Source organism: Trachemys scripta, chromosome 12 (genome assembly GCF_013100865.1).
Source record: "Trachemys scripta elegans isolate TJP31775 chromosome 12, CAS_Tse_1.0, whole genome shotgun sequence".
Lineage (NCBI taxonomy): Eukaryota > Metazoa > Chordata > Testudines > Emydidae > Trachemys > Trachemys scripta.
This window is the reverse complement of record NC_048309.1, coordinates 11,397,457-11,421,183: the sequence shown is the minus strand read 5'-3', so window position 1 is coordinate 11,421,183 and position 23,727 is coordinate 11,397,457. Positions and strand designations below refer to the sequence as shown.

Genomic DNA, 23,727 nt, shown 5'->3' with positions numbered 1-23,727 from the left:
CCTCCTACTCTGCAGTTCCCCTTGGGGGCAGGGATCCCCCCTTCCTCTGCCCCAAATCTCCAGTGGCTGCTTCTCCCCCCTGGCTGGGGAACCTCCCAGTGACTCCGTCCCCGCTCCCCGGCCAGACGTCCCCTCTGCTGGGCGCAGGGCTCAGGGCAGAGCCTGGCTTTGAGCATCCCATTGGTGCAGAGACCCCTGTGGGGCTGGCTGGGTGTGGGGCTGGGAGCCGGGGCACTCATCCGGGCCCCTCACCTCCTACAATGATCTCGACGGGGTCGCTGAGATACGACCAGCGACTCTGATCCGTTATGGAGCGATATTCACAGGTGTAGTTCCCTCCATCTTCCCGGCTGACACTGGCGATGGGAAATTCAGCCACGGTCCCATCAGGCACCATCTGCACCTGCAGGTTCGGGTGTCCAGCTTTACGCAGAAAGAACTCCATGCCCGGGTACCGACCCTCACAGCGGATGGTGACGCTTCCCCCGAGCGCCACCACCCTGCTGGGGCTCACCCAGATGGTGGGTTTGGGGTATTCTCGCCCTGCTTTCAACAAGAGACAGGAGTTAAACAGGGGAGACACAGCCCCCTGCCCCCCCACCCCAATTCAGTCCATCCGTCATTCAGCTTCTGTAGCAGTCTATCCCCTACCAAGGTCGGCACTGCCTGCCCATGGGGCTCGGGGCAGGGGGTTCACCCAGACATAGCTCAGGACCCGGCTGCATTAGAGATCAACTGCCCCCCCCCCGACCCCACCTGAGGCCAGCCAGGGAGCCTGACCAGTGGGCCCCCTGCTGCTCTGTCCTGCCGCCCCAGGTTTGGAAATAGAGTTTGTGACCCGTGGGAGTCGCACAAGACCCACCTTTCCCCAGGCCTTGGGAATGGGAGCAGGGGCTGTGAGTGCAGGGGAGGGAGCTGTGGGGGGTGGATCTGGTGGGTTCTCCCCCATGGCTGCACTGACCATGAACATTTTGGTTCCCCGAGGGGATCTAGAGCCGACGGACTGGTCCTGTTAATGTTTGTATGAGCTGAAATAAATCCACGTGCCGCCCCCTCCCCCCCCCCCAATTCTCACAGCCTCGGGGGGGCAGGACTTTGAACCAGGGAATGGTTCCCATTTGCTTCTTCAAACCCCGGGAGCCAGATTCGGCTCCTAGTTACTCCAATGGGGGGCGGGCACAGAAGAAGGGGGATGGGTCTGAGCTCACAGGGGAGTTTGGGTTAAACTTTGGGGAAGTTCCAGGGCTCAGTTCCTCTTTTCCCCACCCCACGCATCCCCTCCCGCATCCTTGATGTTACTAGGGTGACCAGATGGGATGAAGAAAATATCGGGACACTTGGGGGGGGAGAGTTGGAGCAAAAAAAAAACCCCAAAAAACCCAAAGTGTGAAATATCAGGACAACCGCCTAAATATCAGGACAGTCCCGATTTTATTGGAATGTCTGGTCACCCTAGATGTTACTGTTTTCCCCACAGACTGATACTCACCTCCCCACACCCCGCTGTGCCCGGCCAGCCAGCATCCTGGAGAGGAGACGGCTCATTAGTGACCAGATCCCAGAACAACTGGATCCTACACCCTGGTCTCAGATCCCCACCCCTGACCCATGGGCACAAGCCATAATCTCAGATCCTCCTCCATGGGCACACGCCCTGGTCTCAGATCTGCCACCCCGGACACACGCTCTGGTCTCAGATCGCCCCCCCACCCCCATGGGCACATGGCCTGGCTGTCTCCGATACTCACCGAGGAAGAGGACGGTGAGAGCAGATGCCATGATGGGGGCAGCGAGGAGCCCCTCAGCACTGTCACCAATGCCGCGGTGCAAAGCTCCACCGAGCCCCAAATAAGGAACTCAACTAGTGGCTCCAGCTACAGGAAGTCGATGATATCTCTCATCACACCTTGTCTCTAATCTGCAGGCGAAATCTAGTGTGGTCAAAGTAAGCAGAGATTCCTGCAAAACCCAGGAAACCCTGGGCCCATCAGCCTGGCCAAGCATCATGCAGCTCCCAGCTTCTCTATGTCTCTGTGTGGAGGGGGAGGGGGAGAGGTCACCCTCAGTGCAACCTGCAGCACTGGGGAAGGTGCATCGGGCTGGAGCCAGGAGACCATAGGGTATTGTCGTCAATCTTCCACTGACCACTACAGTAGAACCTCAGAGTTACGAACTGACCAATCAGCCACACCCCTCATTTGGAAATGAAAGTGAGCAATCAGACAGCAGCAGAGATAACTTAAAAAAACAGGGAAATACAGAACAGTTCTGTGTTAAACATAAACTGCTAAAAACATTAAAGGAAAGTTTAAAAAGAAAGATTTGACTAGGGAAGGAAACTGTTTCTGTGCTCATTACATTTCAATTTAGATGGGTAAAAGCAGCATTTTTCTTCGGCATAGTAAAATTTCGAAGTTCTCCTGTATTTCCATGCAGATTCACAAATAGACCCTCCCCGTGCCTCCTCCCACAGACCCGGCCTGCTTTGTTGCATTCTAAGTTCAAAGCTGGCTGGTGACCCATGTATGTAAAATTAATATGTTATCATGCAAATAAAGGGGGCAGAGCTAAGGAAAACTTAACTGTGGCATTTCCTGGTGCTGGAGGGTTTGACTCTGCAGCCTTCCCGCTCAGCCTGCAAACCCGCCCACCTGCGATACAAGCGGTGGCACCGTGTGAGGAGCGGGTACAACGGTGAACGCCTGGATTTGCTTCTCCTTGCTCCATAGCTGAGCTCCTCCCCCGTTTACACTATAACCCCTGGTTCTAAGGGGCTTTTCTCAGCATGTGAGTTAAATAAACCACGTTTAAAAGAAAATTGGAGAAAGAGAAATTCCATCCCGGGCCCCAATGGGTCACCATCTGGGAGAGACCCAGGGACCTTCTAATGCCCCCCGGAGACCCTGCCTCTGAGCTGGAGGAGACACTGTCAGTGGTTATGTGGCCAGGCCCCTAGAGAGGGACTTGACACAGGCTTTGTTTATCCACCATTGGCTAGAGGGCAGGAGAAAACTGGGGGTCAATGGGCTTCTAACGCCAGGGGCACCGCAACGCAGAGGCAGCATTAGAAGATGGTTCAGGAGCCCGGCCAGATGGTCACAATGGGCTTCTTAAATCCCCCAGCCCCCTGCTCACCAGCTGCCCCCCAACTGCCCAGGAGCCTCCCCCCATAGCTGCTGTCAGCCCCACGGAGCAAGAGGGCGACAAGCAGCAGATTCTCTGTGTAGCAGAGTCATTCCCTCCCCCACAATGAACACCCTGCACCTCTGTCTGCCCCCCCCATCTCCCATCCTGCCCCCTGGTCTATCCTCCCTCAAGTCCTCCAGAGCTTGCCACCCTCACAACCTCTCCCCACCATGGCCCATGCCTCCTCACTCCCCTGTCCCCTGCCCTGTTTCTCCTCAAATGCCCATCCGCTGCCCTCAGTTAAGATGGCCGCCATTCCCCAGTGTCCACAGTGGGCGTGGCACCAGGATGCCCTCTGGGAAATGGCGCCTACCTGGGCTGGGAGGGACAGTGTGGGGCTGGGGAATATTGGGGGTGGGAGAACATGGGGGAACATTGGCAGCCAGGAGGCTGAGTGGGGAGTAGCTGGGGGGCAGGGCAGTTACGGGGAAGGGGGGACATGGAAGCTGCCTCCAGTGGTTAGGGAACCTGAGTTCCCCCCTCATGAGTGTTTCTGGGTGAATCTGCCCCATGGCCATAGGGTTGGGGGGGCGTCACCTGCCCCTCGCTCCGCCCCACCCTCACCCCCCACAGCCAGCCAGTGTGCCACAGCTCAGCCAGAGTTTGGGCAGGAAACCAAATCCCCCCCATCCGCCGAGCCCGACTCTGTGAGAGGGGAGCCCCTCCCCCATCCTCCCCCATCCCCCCTCCAACCTCCGTCCGTCCCCACCCCCCACCTAGAACTTGGTCCATCTCCCCTCAAAGCTCCGCCCCCCCATGCCTCCCATCTCCTCTCAAATCCCCATCCTCTCTGCTCCGGTCCTGTCTCCCTTGAAGCCCCCCACCCTGCACCAACCTCAGCCCATCTCCCCCTCACCCTGTCCCCCCTCCAAACCTTGTTCCCCTCTCCCATGTCCCCTCAAATGCCCATCCCATCTTCCCTCCAATTCCCACCCACCCGCCCCCTTTCTGTCTCCCCTCAAATTCCTGTCCCCACTTCCTCCCTCATCTCCGCCTGTTTTCCCCCTAATCCCTCCCCCCTCGGCCTGTCCCCCCAAACTCCCATACCCAGCTGCTCTTTGCAGAGGGTCTCACAGGCCCAGAGGGCTCAGAGGGTTTGGAAACTCTCTCCCTCCCCAGCGTTACACAGGCCGGGGGCCGGGGTCATTTCAAACCGAGGCCCTGGTTCTACTCGGCTCCTGGGCAAAACCCCAGCAGCAGCCATTCAAATTCAAAGCTTTTGAGTTAAACCCACGGACAAGGACTCAAACCCGGCCTGTCTATTGAAACGGGGGCTGAGCAACCGTAGCCAACAGCCGGAGTCAGACCGGCTCCAAGTCTCGCTCCTTCAGGAGTCACCGGAGCAGAGCCGCTTGTTTCCAGAACAGATCGGCTTTGTGGGGAGGAACCGGTTCATTTCATTCTCTGGACGGTCGGGCAGGGTGGCCACTGACCCCCGCTCCTAGTGTAAGCGGGGGAATGGTCCCGCTATTGTGGGGAATTTTCCTGGCTCATACACGCCCCAGTGGGATTGTCTAGCGAAAGGATCTGAGTCCTTGCTCCCACTCCCTTTACCCAGAGGCCTGCCTGACCTCAAGGGCTCCTCTTCCTCCCTCCCATGCGGCAGAGTCCTTGTAACCCCAGCAAGGCTGGGCCCCGGATCGCTGCAGGCTCCATCCCCAGTCTTGTTGTGGTCACTTAGGACAGGGGCAAGGGTGTCCCCACTCTGGGGCACTCTCTTTGCACTGAATGCTTCTCTGACCCATTGGTTATTACATAGAGTTCAGAGCACGTACAATTTATTAAATAGCAACTTATACAAAAATAAGGAAAAGATGGGGAAGGTTAAAGGAAACAAGTCCTCCATCCTGTGGGCACAGGGACACCACAAGCTTAATGAACTGACACCGGACTGGCTTCTGACCAGTGCAGGATGGTATCGGTCTGGTGTGCAAGGCTGGGGAGCTGGGGGGATTTGGCTGGAGCCCCCTATTGACGGTACCTGAGTGGCTGGGAGATCATTCGTGTAACACAACTGGGTCCCTGCCTGTGTATGGCTGTGTGAGTGCAAAGACCCTCCGAGGTTCCTAGCTTGACATCAGCATCGCAGCGTCAGAGGCAGCCCAGGTTGGTGCCTTTGGAGGGCTCAGCGGCCCCACAGGCCGGGTTGCCCCCGGGGACCCCGTCACATACAGGTCAGAGACTTGCTCTGGCAAGTGTCAATTTCCCCTGACTCCCGGGGTCTTGGCACAGCTGGGGAACTCGCCCGTGGGTTTTACATGTGAGCTCAACTCCAGGCCACTTCACAGGCTCAACAGCCACAACAGTGTGAACAACCCCCGGGCGGCTCAGGCTGGCGGGATGATCCCACATCTCTGGCGTGGCTGTGTCGGAGCGTGTCCTGAGGCCCTGGGCATGGGCTGTGTGTCACGGACTCACAGATCGTGCCCACATTTTGCCTCGTGCGGTCCGTGGGGAGGTGCCCCTTTCAGTGTGACTGCCCTTCTCGGTGGTCCACTCTCTCTCGGGGTCAGGCCCCTCCACCTCCTGGATGCGCACCTCTCTGAGCCTTAGCACGTCTGTCTCTCGCCATGGGCCCCCACAGGGAGTCCATTCGCTCTGGACCCCCTGGGCCTCCACCCCCAAAGGGGTTGGTGCAACCCTGTTCTCTAGACCGGAGTGACTCTCAGCCAGCATAAAACAGGAGGGTTTATTGAGAGTTGAACACAGCACAGGAAACTCTCAGGGCCTCAGGCCTGGCCTCCCTCAGCCCAGCACATCCCAGTCTCTCTGCATCCAGATGGGCTCTGCCTGCTCCCCCTCTCCAGCCCCGAGCCCCCCTGCTTCCCAGCTGGGCATCTGAGATCCCCGGCCCCAAGCCCCACCTCTGTCCATTGTCTTCTCTCCAGGTAAACAGGGTTGTAAACTGGGGCCTCCTCTCCTCGCTTCTGTCCTCTGGCTGGAACCAGCTGGGCAGATCACTGGGTCCTCACTCTGCAGCCCATTGTCCTCCCACTGGCCAGAACCGGCTGCAACTCCTGAGCTGGGTCTCCGGGTCGGGGTCTCAGGTCACCGGTCGCTGGGGTATCCATCCTTTTGGCCATTGGCTGGGTCACAAGTTCCCTCTCCAGTCCTCTGTAACTACAAACTCCCTCTCCCCTCACCTCGTTAAACCAGTAACCCCCAGGGAAACTGAGTCCCACCCCCTCCTCATGCAAACCATTGAAACCCCACTGAAAACAAGAAAATCCCCCACTTCGTCACAGGGTGCTGCCCACAAGCCATGGCCCCTAGGATGGTGCCCCGTGTCCCTGTGGCCCCAGCCACCCTGTAGAGCCAGGAGCTCTCCCCTAGGGCTCCCCGTGTCTCAGTGGCCCCAGCCGCCTGAGGCCCGAGTGTGAGCGGAATGAGGAACTGTGTCGGGGGCTGCAGCCCCAGGAACTCCTGTCACGGACTCACAGGTCATGCCCACTCTTGGCCCCGTGTGGTCCATGGGGGGTGCCCCTTTCAGTGAGACAGCCCTTTTCGGGGGTCCACTTTCTCTCAGGGTCTGGCCCCTCCACCTCCTGGAGCCACACCTCTCTGTGCCTTAGCACATCTGTCTCTGCCGTGGGCCCCCTCAGTGAGTCCACTCACACTGGACCCCCCCGGGTCTCCACCCCCGAAGGGATTGATGCAACCCTGTTCTCTAGACTGGAGGGACTCTCAGCCAGCATAAAACAGGAGGGTTTATTGAGAGTTGAACACAGCACAGGAAACTCCCAGGGCCTCAGGCCTGGCCTCCCTCAGCCCAGCACATCCCAGTCTCCCCTGCATCCAGGTGGGCTCTGCCTGCTCCCCCTCTCCAGCCCCGAGCCCCCTGCTTCCCTGCTCGGCATCTGAGATCACCAGCCCCAGGCCCCGCCTCTGTCCATTGTCTTCTCTCCAGGTAAACAGGGTTGTAAACCGGGGCCTCCTCTCCTCGCTTCCGTCCTCTGGCTGGAACCGGCTGGTTCGGTCACTGGGTCCTCACTCTGCAGCCCATTGTCCGCCCACTGGCCAGAACCGGCTGCAACTCCTGAGCTGGGTCTCCGGGTCGGGGTCTCAGGTCACCGTTCGCTGGGGTATCCATCCTCCATGCCATTGGCTGGGGTCCCAAGTTCCCTCTCCTGTCCTCTGTAACAACAATCTCCCTCTCCCCTCCCCTCGTTAAACCAGTAACCCCCAGGGAAACTGAGACCCACCCCCTTCGCATGCAAACCATTGAAACCCCACCAAAAACAAGAAAAAAACAAGAAAATCCCCCATTTCGTCACAAGTGATGCATGATGCACTTGGCCCCTTTCTTCCCCATCAGATGGTTTCTCTGCAATCTCCAGGCCAAATCTACTGTGGTCAGAGCAAAGCCAGATCCCTGCAAAACCCAGCAAACCACATCCCCTCCTGCAGCTGCCTGGTCCCTGCCCAGAAAACCACATCCTCTCCTGCAGCTTTCTGGTTCCCACCACAGGGACTGATGGCTGAGCGGAGTTTTCCTCTCCCGACCTCAGGATGCTGCAAAAGGGACACGGAGGGTGGGGGTGGGGAGCCGACCAGCCCCCCAGAAAGGGGAGGGGACAAGATCACGGGGACAAAGCTCAAGAGAAACTGCCCCCCGAGCCGATGCCACAGCTCCCCAGCTCATTTGCCCTTCACACCCCCCCCCGACGTTTACCCATTGGGCCCCTCAGCCCCCTTGTAAGGATAAGGCCTTTGTCTACAGCCATATTGTAACGCCTAAAGTTTAAGTCTTTCATCTGCAGCCAGATTAAATGGAATGTGAGGATGTGACTTCCTGCTTCTCAGTTAATGGCTGCTGCTTATCTGCTCTTTTAAATTACATTAAGACAATGTAATAGCAAGATGCTAAGAAGGAGACCCTGTCCTAGTGGCCCCCGCTATCACCAGATAAAGAAACAGATCTTGAGATGGTCAAAGAAAACTTAGTTTGACAGCATCCTGTCTGTCAAGAAATCATTTCTCAGTAGTTGTGGCTGTGTAATCCTCATTTCTTTATTGTTTTGTCATTATGGTCCCCACTTCCCTATTGTTTATCTGTGTGGTCTCTGTCTGGGTCTTTAATTGTTTCTGTCTGTGACATAATTAATTTTGCTAGGTTTAAATGAAATTAAGGTGGTGGGGTAGGATTGGTTAAAGAATTTTGTGACACTATGTTAGGATTGGTTAGCAAAATTTTAGTATAACAATTGATTAAGGTACAGCTAAAACAGACTTAAATTTCACAATATAAACTGGGGTCCAAAAGGAAGTTCTTTGGGAACCAACTCCAGGACACAGCCCCAAAGATCAGAGCTGCCAGACCTCAACGCTCTGCCAATGACACCGTGCAGAAACTGGAGTCCCCCAGATGGACCTGATCCTGACTGGTCATCAAGAAAAGTTCATCTGTTTTATTGGGAGTGGTGATCACTGTATGTGTAGCGAGTGCACTCTGGTTTTGGTGATTGTTAGTAATTAGAGTTTAAGGATATTACTGTGTAAGGCTTTTTCACTGGTAAAAGGTCCTGCACACCTGCCAAAGTAGAATACACCCGGATCCCTATGTATTGGGAAAGGGTTTGGGTACTTAAATTGACCAGGTTTGTTACACCATGAGCCCTATGAATTGGGTATGGGTGGCACTAAGCCCTACAAATTGGGTAGGTGCTTTTTGCCTGGAGCCCTATGAATTGGGAAAAGGTGGAGTGCCTAAATTAACCTACATCTGGAGCCCTACAGACTGGGAAAAGGTGAGGTGCCCTAATGTGTGCAGGTAATAAATTTGGTGGAGAATGCGGGCAGCCGAAGGTCTTTTGGACTGAACTGATAAGAGTCTAACACAGTAAATAATAGCGGAGCACCTGTGCCTTCTGTCAGAAAGGGTCGCTACCTATCTGGCAGCATGACCACCCCAGGACAACAAGAGAAAAAGGGAATGACGAAAAGGGACCAGGAGGGGTGGAGGCTAGTTGAGGAGCCCACCCTCCTTGCTAAATGGTTAGTGGGACAAAGCCTGTGCCCATGGGAAGAGGTGGTTCAGCAAAGAAGGCAGGATCAGGCCAAGACAAGCAGGCAGGCAACAGATAAAGAGATTGGAAAACAGGTTGGGAGCCCTGAGGGGCGTAGTGGCAGAAGTAAGGGAAGCCGTAAGTACAGGCATGGGGATTTCAGATCCCTGGGACAATACTTGGAATGGTGAAATCTGAGTTGATGGAGGTGTCATTTTGGGAGATAAGCAAGTGATTTAGAGAGCGAGAAGTTAACTCTGCAGAGGCTGGAGGGAATTAAGCAGTTGAACATCGTAAAAATGTTAAAAAGGGAAAATGTTAGAGAAAGAGAATTCTTGGTTTCTTTGCAGCCATTCTGAAGGAAAAATGGACCCTTTTCCCAAGGAATGTCTGTAAATAAGCGAGGCAAAGAGACAACCTGATTTAAATAATTTGACTATGGACAATTTAGTCAAATTTGCTAAAAGAATATAAGGGGTTTCTATTGGAAATTAACTGCCCCCAAATGTATAGAAATGTAATCTATGTACAGCTGTGTAAAAATTAAAGCAGTGTAAGGGATGTTAAGCAACAGAGTATGTATGTTTCGGTGTGTGTGTATAAATATGTGGCGTGTTTAGGACCTAAACCAACACTCCTGGTTTGTAAAACTCTGTTTTGTAGGAATAAGATTGTGACGAAGTGGAACTGTTCTTAATGTTTCCTCTGAATACTGCGTGGGTGCCTTAGTTTCTGACCGACACTCTGTTGCCTAGCAACTAATGGCCAGGCCCTTCCCCCCCTGCAAGGGGATGCTAAAAGTGTGGGAGAACAAAGAGGTCAGGTGACCTCCTGGCCCGGGAAAGGAACTCAGCAGAGAAGGAGGGGCTGGAGGGGGTTTCAGTTTGGAGCTGGCTGGGGATTAGTAGTGAGGGCAGACGGGGGTGTCTGGCTCACAGGACCCCAGAATGGACCCGGCTGAGGGGTTCAGTTCTCTGTACCTACAAACTCTGTTTTAGACCGTGTTCCTGTCATCTAATAAACCTCTGTTTTACTGGCTGGCTAAGAGTCATGTCTGACTGCGAAGTGGGGGTGCAGGACCCTGTGGCTTCCCCAGGACCTTGCCTGGGCGGACTTGCTGTGAGAAGCGCACGGAGGGGCATATGCTGAATGCTCCAAGATCAGACCCAGGAGGTGAAGCCATGTGAGCTTCTTGCCCTGAAGATGGTCTGCTCCATGGGAGAGGAGGCTCCCCGAAGTCCTGACTGGCTTTGTGGGGAGCAGTTCCAGAGCATTGCCCGGGGACTCTGTGACAAAGATAAATTGGGTTTTGTTTTGTTTTTAAATAATCAATATATTTTTAAAGACATTAGGAACACTGAGCCTTAAGGTGATTCTGTGTAATCAGTCTGTCGCTTTGATAAAGGTACATGAAAACTCTGTGAGCACAAAAGAAACCGTTACATCTTATGTAAAAATTCCATATGGCTAATATTATGGAAGTTAAACTATGAAACGAATAGTATCAGAGGTTAGTCTGAATCTGTAAAAAGCAACAGAGGGTTCTGTGGCACCTTTAAGACTAACAGAAGTATTGGGAGCATAAGCTTTCGTGGGTAAGAACCTCACTCCTTGCATCTGAAGAAGTGAGGTTCTTACCCACGAAAGCTTATGCTCCCAATACTTCTGTTAGTCTTAAAGGTGCCACAGGACCCTCTGTTGCTTTTTACAGATTCAAACTAACACGGCTACCCCTCTGATAGTTCAATTCTGTGTGTCATCCATGACGGCAGCCGTCACAGTTGCAATTTCTGGGCCAGGGAACTGTCACCCCAAAAATATTCAGAGATAACTTTCCTGTTGCAATACCCCAAATGGCCATGGAGTAGATTTAAGAGCTGAGACTTCTGAAAGCATCCAAGGCCCCAATTCAGAAGGGCACTTAAGCAGATATATAACTTGAAGCATGTGAGCAGCCCCATTGGTGAGGTTGAGGTCCTCTTAAAAGCTTAGCTCTAAATATTTTGACCACTGCTTTGGATCCTGCAGTACTGTAATTGTTATCTCATTTCTATTAGCATTTCACTACCCGCTTGTTGGATTTAAAAATGAACAAGAAGGGAAGTTATTCTGGCTGGGTGGGTGTTGTGCTGAGCTAATCAATTAACCTCAGTGATGGGATTGATTGGGGGGACTTGATAATACTGTAAGCCAGAAAAGCTCAGGATGTGCTAAATAGTTGGAACTTTTCCAGTAGCCTACAAATCGCCAAAGCATTTTTTTCAGCCTGATGCCTCAGATGCGTAACCACTGAGAAGGCTATGTCAGCCTTTGTCATGACACGGGCATCTTTAAGCTTCCTGCCTTTCCCGTCCTGCAGCCATTTCTGAGAATAACTCCGCCACTATCATCAAGGTTAGTTCCCCGTTGATCAAGGTTTAGAACGTTTCTGCTTTGTTCCCCCACAATAATTCACTAGTGGGTTACGGTGTCAGCAGTTCTACAAAATGAGATCTCTGCTAGCCAATCAAATTAAATTCTTATTATTTGCCTACTGTTGCACCACTGGGTCCCAATCAGGCATCTATGTGCTATGCATGGTACAGACGTGGTAAGAAATAGTCCCTACCGCAAAGAGTTTACAGTCTAAATAAACAAGATAGGCAAATGGTAGGAGAGGAAACAAAAGCATGCAAAGGCGAGCTATTTTTTTGATTTCCTTTAAAACTGCAGACTGACTGAGATTAGACTCTTCATAATAGTGCTGCACAAACACAGCATGTTCTGCAGGCTTTCAGTGGTAAACACTTCAAAAGGGAAATTCTGTTTTATTCCTGACCTCTCCTTCTATGTAAGAGGATGGGGAGGGAAAAGTATAAAATGTCACACTGCTGCTTCTCCACCCCCACATCCTCCCTTAACACAAGCAAGGTTCGAACCAAGTTTCTTCACATTTTCCAAAGAAGCTTCATCCCAAATAGTTTCTTCCCCCTCCTTCCCCCAAACACTAAAAACATGAAAACGTTCCTTCCGTAACCAATCTTAATCATTTTGGCCTGATGGCCTGTGCTACTTCCAGCTCTCTACTCTGTACTGTTCGAAAACTGAAGCATACAAATCAAACTGCAGGAGAATAAAACAGAGGAAAAATAAACTTAGAGGGGAGTGAAAAATAGGGCTGGAGAATGGAATTGCTTCTTACAAGGTTATGGTAGTTAGACCTTATTGCATGAAAACTAATAAAGGGCCAGATTCTGTCAGCCCGTAGTTCAGGTGGGTAGTACCTTCTTCCATGACTAGTTCCACTGACGTCAGCAGTGCTATCCTGTGGCATCAGGTGCTTCTCAATGAGATCAAGGGCAGAATCTTGGACTAGTGCACGGAGTGACTAAATGCAGTCCCTATGTGGGAACACTAGGAAGTTTGTAAGTAAAGCGAGAGCACTGAGTATTAAGATGGTGGACAAGTTATGTTTTGTGAGATGGCTTAAATAAAAAAATCCAGTTTAATCCAGCTGAACCATCTGCTTCCTTGCTTCAACCAAAAGAGACCAGTTGCTTTCCCAATTTCTGCGTGGAGATGCAGCTCATATTCCCAAATCTAAGTTTCTGTGGCTGGAATTTGAGAAGGCACTTGTGAAAGTTGGGCCTAAATCATCCAGAGACCAGGAGAGGTGCAGCTGAGTGGTTAAAGCAAACCAATAATTTTCAATAATCATGAAATATAAACATAATTCAATATATTTACATTGAAACTGTCAACACAGATACAGTCATGGTGCCTCATCCTTGTATGATACTCTTAACTTGCAGGAAGCACTTCACTGCTTCTCTTCACTTGTGATCTTAGGTCAGATATATTCTGGGTGTAATTCCACTGATTTCAATGGAATTGCACTGGGATGAATCTGGCCCATTTATTTTTCTTTCCTAAGGCAGAAAGCCAGTGGTCTGAAGTGGGATTCTGTTAAGTGCTGCCATGTGCAAAGTGTTATATCCAGTATGGGGCAGAAACAGATGACAAAACCCTTCCAGTCTCCAAGACTGACTTAAACAAATATCTTTAAATGAAGCTGTTCCTTGAATGGATGTTAAAGAACAGTCAAAACTAAATGCATGAAATAATCGTGGGAGGCATTGAGACTAAATCCTTCTTGCACAGTGGCCAAGGAAAAACCTCCAAGGGTCACACAAATCCTGCTCATTCAGTGCTCAACAAAGCTTTTAGTGTGCAGGATAAAACAAGTCACAATGGCCACTGAAATGAAGTGTGCGTATTTTTTCTTGGATTTTGTGTTATATTGACGGGAGGTTTTCTTCTTGAGTCTGTCAACCTACTCTAATATCAAGTTGAGAGATCACTCATTGAAAGCAGCAAAGTGGTCCTATGCTATCCTCCATATGGGCCTGAGCTTCCTACCTCCATAAAACTCCTGCTCCCCCAAAAGGGTTCTTTGCTTTAGCTGTAGAGCTCCATTTGGTTTCTACAGGTATTAATTCCTGAGCAAGATGTATCCCTCAACTATGTGTGTCATTCGTGGCTGAGTAAAGACTGCATTATTCCTCCATTTGGAGGAATGGTGCAAGGCTCTGACTTTTGTCCTTTATATAAAACCTTCTCTCTGAGTGAGTGAGTGAGTGAGTGTGTGTGTGTGTGTGTGTGTGTGTGTGTGAGAGAGAGATAATGAACTTGGAACCCAGAAAAGCAGGCAAGCACAGGATATGGTTCCCCAGGTTTCCCAACCAGACATTAAGGGCAGCCAGACTTAAATTAAAATGCATTGCTTCGACTCTAGATTCAGGATCATTTTGAATGAGAGACCCTGCATGTCTCAGAATGAAAAATAAACTGCTACAGTCAGAATGCTGAAAAGATTGACTTGGAAAACTGCAAATTGAATGAGGAGAATTACTCTGGCTAGACACACACGTCATTAAGAATTATTGGCATAGGGATTTCGACAACATTGGATGCCTGAATGAGAAAATTTCAAGCTTAAAGGAGACAGATTTAAAAGACTTCAAGATAAACTAAATGGGCTGCAGATTGCTTTATTTGGCAACCCTTTGTGCCATGGAAACATGCCGTACACAATGAAACATAAGTAATTGAAACCTACTTTTATGGAAGCTTTTAGGTAGGTAGCTTGGACATGTTTTGAAAGAGGTGCATGTGAACTGAAGAGCAGATGTGGGTTTTTTTAACTGAGCCATCATATTCCCAGAACTGAGGTGATGCCATGTCATTGCTTGACATTTTAACTAGAAAAGTTTAACAATCTCCCTAAGAAAACAGGAATTTTCAAAACAAAAGTTCGTCTCCCCACCCTCTCCAGAAAGCCTTCTTGTCCCCTGTGCATAAAGAATTTCAAGGCCAGATCCTCCGCTAGTGTAAACTGGTGTCCTGCCATTGACGTTGACAGACCTATATTGACTTGCAACATTTGAGGATCTGGCTCACAGCATTCAAAAATAATCTGTTTTATCATTACAGCTGTATTTAGTAAATGTCCTCCTGGTGCTGGCTTGGTGTATTGACAGGATAGCAGAAAGTAACCTGGAGGTGCAGAAGCTACAAGGTGCCTTAGAAATATGACAGAGACAGCCAGACCTGGTCCTTGAGTCCTGTAATCAAATGAGTCACCTCTGAGGTGCATGAGGGAAGCAATGAAAATATTCCCAGCAGTTTCAGTTCTTGTTCTGTCTCTCCTGATGATTAGTAACCTTTTCCTTCATTCTACATTTTCCAACCTGGTGTATTCCAACCATATTCCAACCTGGTGTAAGGGGCAGTGACTCCACTGAAACCAAGACCAATCATGAGAGAAAGGAAAAGGAACATTATCAGCATTAGAGCTATGTGAAACTCAGGACTGAGGCTCTTCGAAACTTCGCCTTCAGTCTCGGTCAATGTGAGAATGACACCCTTTGAGTGTGACTCTGAACCTGGGTTTCAACAAATTCAAACACTCAGCTGAAACTGGAGTAACACAAAAGGTCTGAACAGGGCCAAGGGGACACCCCTGTTTATTATCTGTTCCCTCCTACCTACTCTTCCTGTCCTTCCTAAATGCTATGGGCCTTCCCATAAGCTTCACCCACCCTAAATGATGCTTTCCTCATATCCCTATCTGTTATTCAACACATTAATCTCCCTCAAATGCCTTGCCTCCCCATTGCCCAAGGTCGTCAAAGTTCATCCCAAGATCTCCAAAAGGTGACACCATGTAGCTGCCCTTTTGATGTACTGCAGTATATAGGAGATTCTTACAACCAGGATACATAGTAATGTAGTAGGATACAGATGTGGGCCAAAGTTTGCTTTCTGTTGTACCAGTGATTCTCCCTTTCCCATTCTGAAACAGCCCTCGACCTGCCCCGCCAAGACCCAGGAGCGGTGCCAGGGTTTTTGGTGCCCTAGATGGGGGTCCTTCCCCACTCCCGGTCATCAGTGGCAATTCTGCAGAGGGGCGGGGGGGCCTTCCATGCTCCTGGTCTTCGGGGCACTTCGGCAGCGGGTCCCAGAGCGAGTGAAGGACCCGCCGCAGAATTGCTGCCGAAGACCCGGAGCACGGAAGGACCCCCCCGCCGCTGAATTGCAGCCCCCTCAAATCCTGGCACCCGGAAGCACCAGCCTTGCCAAGATCTTCCTCCCATCTAGCCAGGACCTAGCTGGGACCCCTCCTCTCATTTAACAGGAAGGAATGGATGATTGTAGCCCCTCTGACATCTGCTCATGATACTCCATGGCAGTCATGATGCCCAAGCTGAGAACTCCTGTGTTATGCCAATGCAAATACAGAGTAACTAATTTACTCCAGCCTACCTGAGATCAAAGCTGGCCCAGTGGATCCACCCCACTCCCGGCTGTGCTTATATGCATTCCATAATTTTCTCTCCACTTAAGTACCTGCTTGACTCTTTATTTAATACATCCATAGCTGCAGTGTCTAGAGCTGCCTTTGATAGCCCCTTCACAAATAAATCACCCTCTCCGTAAAGAAATTCCTTCATAATGTTTTATTGCCCAGTCCTTTTCTTAATCGTTTCCGGATTCCCATTATTCTTAGAAGGCGAATGCTAAAATTGCCATTAGAAGATTTTTTTCCCCCTTAACTTTGCGTCAGATAGACTGCCACACACTCATTCCTCTGGTGCTTTCTACATTTGGGCTTTCAGAGTGCTTCATATTGCCATCCATCATGAGACATCACTGACAGCTCCACTAAACCCCTTATGTGGATAAAATATATTCTGTCAAAAAATGCTTAGGACTAAATGCATTTTGTCAAACACCTTGATCTATTCAATATAGAATATTAACCCTGCCAAGTATTTTAAAATGTTCTGCTGACAAATTCCCATCTTTCCAGCACTGTAAACCATTCACACATCCGGACTTTTGTTGGAAATCACTTTTCATGGTAATAATCGGGAGCAAAAGTATTTTCCCCTCCCCGTGCCTAGATTTTTCAGATGTCCAGCTACAAACTGCTGTCAATCATGGTACACATAGGCAAAGGGAAACATCTCATTCTGCTTTGATTTTGCTTTACACCTTCCCATCATATCCGCTCAACCTGCCCCTCATCCAGACTGTAGTAAACCCAAGGCTAGATATAGTCATAGATTATAAATCCAGAAAGGACCATTATGATCATTTACTCTGACCACCTGCATGACACAGGCCATTGGACTTCCCTGAATTAATTCTTGTCTGACTTCCAACAGTGGAGTATTCGACACAACCCTTGGTAAGTTGTTCCAATGGTTAATTACCCTCACTATTAAAAATTCTGTACCTTATTTCCAGGCTGAATATACTAGATACACAGGCTTTGGCTTTCACAAGGTCCCTGCAATGTCTTCTCCAGTAGCTACTCTCACCCATAACCTTACTTCTAATTTTGATTACAAGTGAATGGCTCCCTTTATTTAACTCTATTAGGGCCAAGGCTCTTGTTAAAGGAATACAGTTGGTTGACTGGAGGTGGAAAAGCTGATGAAAAGTGGTTTAACTTGGTACTTTCCTCTCTGAATTATCACACACATTTCAAGCAATTATACTTTATGCAACGGGGCTGTGCTCTACCCCAAAGGGGAAGACTTTGAGGAAAAACAAAGAGAAGGATTCTTCCCTAAAACAAACAAGCAGCCAAAAAGTATGTATGTAAAGCAGAGCTGTTCCTAATCAGCTGTATCCATTTTCTACATATGCGGCAAGTTGACAGGGGAAATTCTGCTCCTATTTATACCAGTGCCTCTCCATTAAATCCAGTGGAATTGCACTGGTAGACATAAGAGAAGAATCCAGCCCAGAGTGTACGATCCAGTCAGTCACCGAGGTGAGTATTCTACCCTATGTGTTGCACACCGATGAGTCTCAATGATAGCACCTTGCATGGAGTTGGGACCGGGATGCGTTTTACTCCACCTTTCAGATACGTGACGGCTTTGAAGAAACTCCCTATTTAACAGTCTCTGTTGAATGTGTAAAATCTACACTGGTTATGTAATTCCATCATGTCTACATACACGTCAGTGGTACTGGGAAACAAGGTCTGTCTCTCAAGAGACCGATATTGGCAAGCACTGTTTGTTGAGCATAGGGCCTGAAAGTCAGAAACAGCTTTCCTTACATCCGGAATTTGGTGTTGATAATTCTTACCAATTTCAGGAGCATGGCAAAGATTTCCCCCTGATCACACACAGGGCATGATTTTCCTCTCCTGCTGGTACAGCACTGTAACTCCGTTGGCTTCAAAGCTCATGCAAACCCTGATTTCTGTATGAATGTGCTCTCACAAAGCAAGGCTTGTACCCGTGCAAACTCCGATGAGCATGTGCAAGTTAAACATGGGCAAAAGTCTATATGCAAATTTGAACATCTGACCTTATAAGGGCTAGGTATTAGTATTATTAGATATTTGGTATTTCCCAAAGACAGCAACAGTTCTCATATCCCCCAGTACAGAAAGACAACTTTTTCAGTGTCACCTTAATGATCACACTATGACCCAGCGTGCAGAGGTGTTTGAATAGTATATGGGTCATTTATCTGTGTACTGTTATTTGTCCCTTTAATATTCTTGATATTTCTTAAGAGGAGTGTTTGAGATGTGTGAGAAGATATTTAATGTTGAAGTAATTTTTATGTTTAGACATGTTTATTCCTAAGTGTTATCTCTACTGTACATTAAAAAAAAGACTCCCTACTTTTCACCGTGCTGTTTTGCACCCCTGAAATGTTTAAATTTCAAGGAAACATTTTTAGTATCTCCAATAACCATGCAGAAAAAATCAGAACTTCACCTGACTTCATAGCTTATTCCAAAAGTGAGTGGACTAATTATTGATAACATGTCACTTGACTGTACAAAAACTCTTTCAAGTGGTCACAAAATGACCCAATCAATATGAAAATACCCTGCATTTGTGCAACCTTCTATCTCTATCCAGAACACGAGCTGAATATTAATTTGCAGGTTCTCTGTAAACTACGACATGTTTTGATTTATAATTCATAGTACAATTTTTAGCCCTAACATCAAATTAATTTTGGAAACACCCTGGGTAATTAAATTAAATTGAAAGCCGGTTCCACCTGCTGAAGGGGGAGAGGGTGGCTAGAAAACAAATTCACAAAACAAACCGGGGGGAGGCTGAAGACAAAGAATGAGTGGCATGTGTAAGTTAGCCCAAAGCGTGCAATGAGATTGGGCCAAAGAATGGAACACTCTGAGCCAGGTCCTGGGCTAGTTATTCAGTCAGGGCTCCCAGTGAACCCAGTGGGAATTTTGCATGGGTAACAAATGCAGTCTCAGGCCCTAAACATAATACATTGTATCAGTTCATAGCGAGTTGTACAGATCATGACATTTAGGAACAGCTTTTTTCACTCTCTACAACATTCCTAAATACAGTTTGTTTCTGTCTGGAAAATATGTACTTTACCTCTTCTGAGTATTGCAGTCATCACAAACTCAGATTGATACCACACCAAGCCACAGACATCATGTAACCTTCTGGAGACTGATGTAGGGATATACAGAGTGCATTTAAAATTCAGACTCGGAACTTCTTCATTTAGTGTTCTCCCAAAGGCTGCCAATGAAGGTGACCAGTGGGTCTGGCCAAATATTCCCATGAAAACAGATTTTTGATGGGGAAATTGGGGGTTTGATCCAATACATTTTTCCACAAGAAGTGCCTGCTTTCCATGGAAAATGTCAAGATTTTGTCAAAAAACTCAACATTTCAAAATCAGAAATTTTCTGGTTTTGGCTGAAATATTTCAGCTTTGATATTTCACCATAAGTTGGCATTTATCCATAGAAAAATTTAATGCAGACAGGTTAAAAAATCAGATTCTCTCAAAATTCTCAGCAGGAAACCCCACCCTGATTTTCCAACCAGCTCTATTGACCAGCAAACGACAGTTGTGGTTTATAATGTGGACCCCTGTCCATTAGAAACTGAACAGAGTTACAAGCCATCAAACATACACCAGATGATTATGTCTTTAGGACAGGGTCCATCTTTTTGTTCTGTGTTTGTACAGTGCCGAACACAGTGAAGTCCTGGGTCCATGACTGGAGCTTGGCACTACCACAATAATATTAACGATAATTGATGGTAACTTCAGATCACTTCCAACCTGGGCAGATTTGAAACAGAGGTGAAAGGTTCTAAGCCTATCACCCAAACTTCCCTCCCCCTCAATCTTTTAAGGGTCAAAAGAGTACAGTACTACAATCTGGCAATATATAAATTCTCAGACTCTATGGATTGTAGTAGGTTCAACAATGCTCCTCCAAATCTAAACATCTGAAGCAGGAAATAAAAACAAACTCATGCTAGTAAAAATATTTCACATACTTAAAATGATTGCCATGCGAATTCTCAGGACTTTTCTTTTCAAATCATTTTTATTAGGTATTTTCCCCTACAGCTGAAATAACAATGCTGGGTCTTTCTCACTAGTCCTTTCCTGTACCCTTCCCATAACCAAAACAAATCAGCCGAAGAAACAATATGGAAAAGGCACAGCCACAGTCATAGAGATGCTTTGAGTTCTCTCCTTGCTGAAACTGAGCCTTCGCCCTGCTGTGAAGAACTCTCTGATTGTTCTGCACTGTCTCCAGCTTGTGCTATGGACATAGCACAATTGAGGATTGTTATATATGAAGTCCAATATTCTGGATTTCAGTGAAACTTGTGGATTTTTCTTGAGCTCAGAGTAATAGTCCAGGCTTTGCCGCTCTCCTCAACCAAATCTTCATCACATTACAGCCAGGGTGGACCATAGTAAGCCATGCACTGCACCTACCGCATTATATCCTAGCCTCTACTTTTTAAAGGCTTTAAGGACTCCTTTCTTAGGATGTTTGCATATTACTATCGTTCTAACAAAGAACACTTTCACAGAGATGGGCCTGAATCATGAAATTTGGACTTTGATCTGGCTCTCCAGATGTAGTCTTCATATGTGCCTTTTGCATTGAGGGATGCATGGTTGCAAGTCGGGCATATTCACCAGATTGGTTTTTTGGAAGATTTGGGACTGAATTTCCCCAAAGTTTGAGCTCAGATCTAGTGTTTCAATTAGGCCTGCTATAGACATTGAATTAGGATTCAGATCTGAACTTCCCCAAAGCTCAGGCATGAGTGTGAAGAGGAGGAAGTGGGTTCCACAGGTAACATTCTGTTGGGGGACAGCTAAAACACTTAGTCCCTAAATGAATAAGCACCTCAAAATACAACAGGCAAAATTGCTGACACAACTTTTTACTGCTCTACAAACAGAGGCTAAGCTTTGAGCAAAAGTCACTTGAAAACCCATGTTTGGAAAATGTAAGAATGTAATAGTATTAGGGCATGGTGTTCCCCATAACTTTCCTAATCAAATAAGAGAAAAAATAAGAGTATGTTAATGAATAATTTGGGATGCTTCACATGTATGATGCTAAAAGATGGAAAATAGCTGAATGGTAAAAATATAGGCTATGTCATGCTAGTTTAATGTTAATAGTTTATGACAATGTGTGTTGAATGGTAAAAGAATTCTTGAGTTGGGTTGATGTAATGTTGATGATTTATAACATAGAATGGAGAATAAAAAACAACTTGGGTAAATTTATAACTGGGATGTGGAATGATAGATGATGTAGAAAACAATTTAGTGTATAAAAATCAAGTGACCAAGGGCCCAAATTGGAGAACACCAAACCAGAGACTGAGACGTGTATCATGAAGTGGAGAAACTTCTGGTACTCTGTAATTCAGTAACTTGGGCCCCTACCTGTTCCATTTTATCTGTCTTATTCTCTGATATATGTATATGATCAGAAACTATAAGTGACAATGATTCTGTCTGAAAAATATAAAGGTAAAAAATTGATTAAGCCTAAATTGGATGAACTTGTGCCTCAGTTTTCCATCTTACAAGTCTTTCCAATCCAGATTCATCTTTACTTGGTCAGTTCCAGCATGACTGAGAAATACAATGCACAGAATCAAAATGCACCAGAAATGCACTATGAACAAAGGAGGTGGGTTTTAAAATACAATATTTTTCTTTCTGGTTTTCTTGGGTAAAATTAGCACTCTTGGAAGTAAGGAATTTGTAATGAATAAGGAGCAGACCACTGAAACAAGATGGTAGACGGCAATATCTTCTATCAAATCAGGTTAATGACTATCTCATTGGAAAAAGATATCCTAGCCCAGCGTGCACGATCACCTGCCAAACGAGGCATTGTCAGCACTAATTTATTTTCCATATAGGCCACATTAAACTCACAGTAATAGCAGATGCCATAATGCTTATTAAAAGTAAATAAGCAGCAGCTGTGGTTTTTGCAGCCACCAAAAGTAATGTTGTGAGAGCAATAGATCCATTAATTTCTGTGATAACTCTACCATCCTTACTCCTGTCGGACTCATAACAAAGAAAGCTTGTTCTCCAGATCCTGAAAGAACATACCTTTGTTCAACTGTGTATAGTCCATGGACACGGTCAGTCAGCTGTGTGTGCTAACAGGGAGCGTGCAAACTCAAATGCTGGCCGAAAATCTGACTCTCACTGCCAGAGAATAGACAGAGCAGGGCAAGAGAGGGATTTCCCTGGCCTCCTCTACAAATGAATTATTGCTAGGAAAAGATAGAAGTACTTGGACCTTATTCTCATTCACAGGAAAGCCCTGAACCCATCTTTAAGGCTCTTTTACACCGTACCCTCCCAGAATAGTGTGATGGAGCACATAGTAAGTGAGATTCAGATCCCTTGTCTAACTAGACTCTTTTCAGAGTAGCAGCCGTGTTAGTCTGTATCCGCAGAAAGAACAGGAGTACTTGTGGCACCTTAGAGACTAACACATTTATTTGAGCATAAGCTTTCATGGGCTACAGCCCACTTCATCAGATGCATAGAATGGAGCGTATAGTAAGAAGATATATATACATACAGAGGACATGAAAGAGGGGACACAAAGGAGAAGAAAGGTCAGAACACACAGATTACAAATAGCTGGAAGAATAAGACTGAAAATGAACCAGGGGAATAAAGTGACATGAGAAAACTCTAAAACAGAGAAACAAAATTAAATGGATATGAGAAGATCAGTGGGAAAAGAGCAATGGCCTCCTTTCTCCATACAAAAAGCCCAGTTGCAATAGGAAAAGAAACTAGCCTACACTGAGGCAAAACATCCATTGACTTTGTCAGCAGAGGACTCAGGGAGCATCCCCAAATGCATTCAGAGGGCCAGCTCCACAGCCACTGTAAAGGGAAGTAGCTCCACTGAAGTCAATTGTGGTATGGCAACTTTGTGCCAGCTGAGGTTCTGGCCTAGAATGAATTGCTGCTTGTTGTTCTGCTGGTGCTTTTCTGAGAATTCCCTGCATTTTCCCAGACAATCCTATTTCTTACTTGTTTTATTATGTGTTTGCCAAGTTGTCCAGTCAGCTGAAGTCCAAGGGCAACATTCTCCTTTCTCATAAATGCTGGTCACTTCAGGGCATCGTGAACCTCTATAGGCAGATCCTTGGCCATTGTTAATGTCTGTTCACTGCCAGAGCAGGTCAAGGTGACCTGAGAAAACCCCCTCAAGCTTTATGAGATGCTCCACCATAGCGAATGTTAGATGGTTTGGTTTGCTCTGGCAATCCTGGTCAAGCAGAGCAGTTCCAATGGAGCAGAAAGATGTTCATATGAACTTCATGTGAACAGAAGTTGGTGAATTTTACATGTCTCAGTTCAGCAGTCAGTTCCCAAGTCAGGCTGTGAAAAGTGTGTGTAACCTAACCTGGATATTTTGTTACATCTATAATAAGCACCAGGGGTGATGCTGTCGCTGGAGAAATAAATACTCTCTGTATAATAAAGCCATAAATGAATGGTAGATAATGTATTAAAACTTGGGGGGGGGGGGAGCTTGCAGATCCTATAACATTAACAGAGCTATAGTTTATTAAGTTAAATCTGTCAGGCCACAGCATTCTACTGCAATTGTGGTAATCATGCTGAGATATATTTTTATGTTAGCATCTGTATAGTT

General features: G+C 47.5%; 1 protein-coding gene across 1 annotated transcript; it reads right to left on the bottom strand.

Annotated features, from left to right (window-relative positions):
- Positions 1-235: 235 nt before the first annotated feature.
- Positions 236-1,833, bottom strand: LOC117885994 (leukocyte immunoglobulin-like receptor subfamily A member 2). Its single transcript, XM_034787601.1, has 3 exons — positions 1,749-1,833; positions 1,490-1,525; positions 236-543 (listed from the first exon to the last, which is right to left on the bottom strand). The coding sequence occupies exons 1-3, from the start codon at positions 1,777-1,779 to the stop codon at positions 236-238; spliced, it is 375 nt and encodes a 124-aa protein (XP_034643492.1). The 5' UTR covers positions 1,780-1,833.
- Between the last annotated feature and the right edge of the window lie 21,894 nt (positions 1,834-23,727).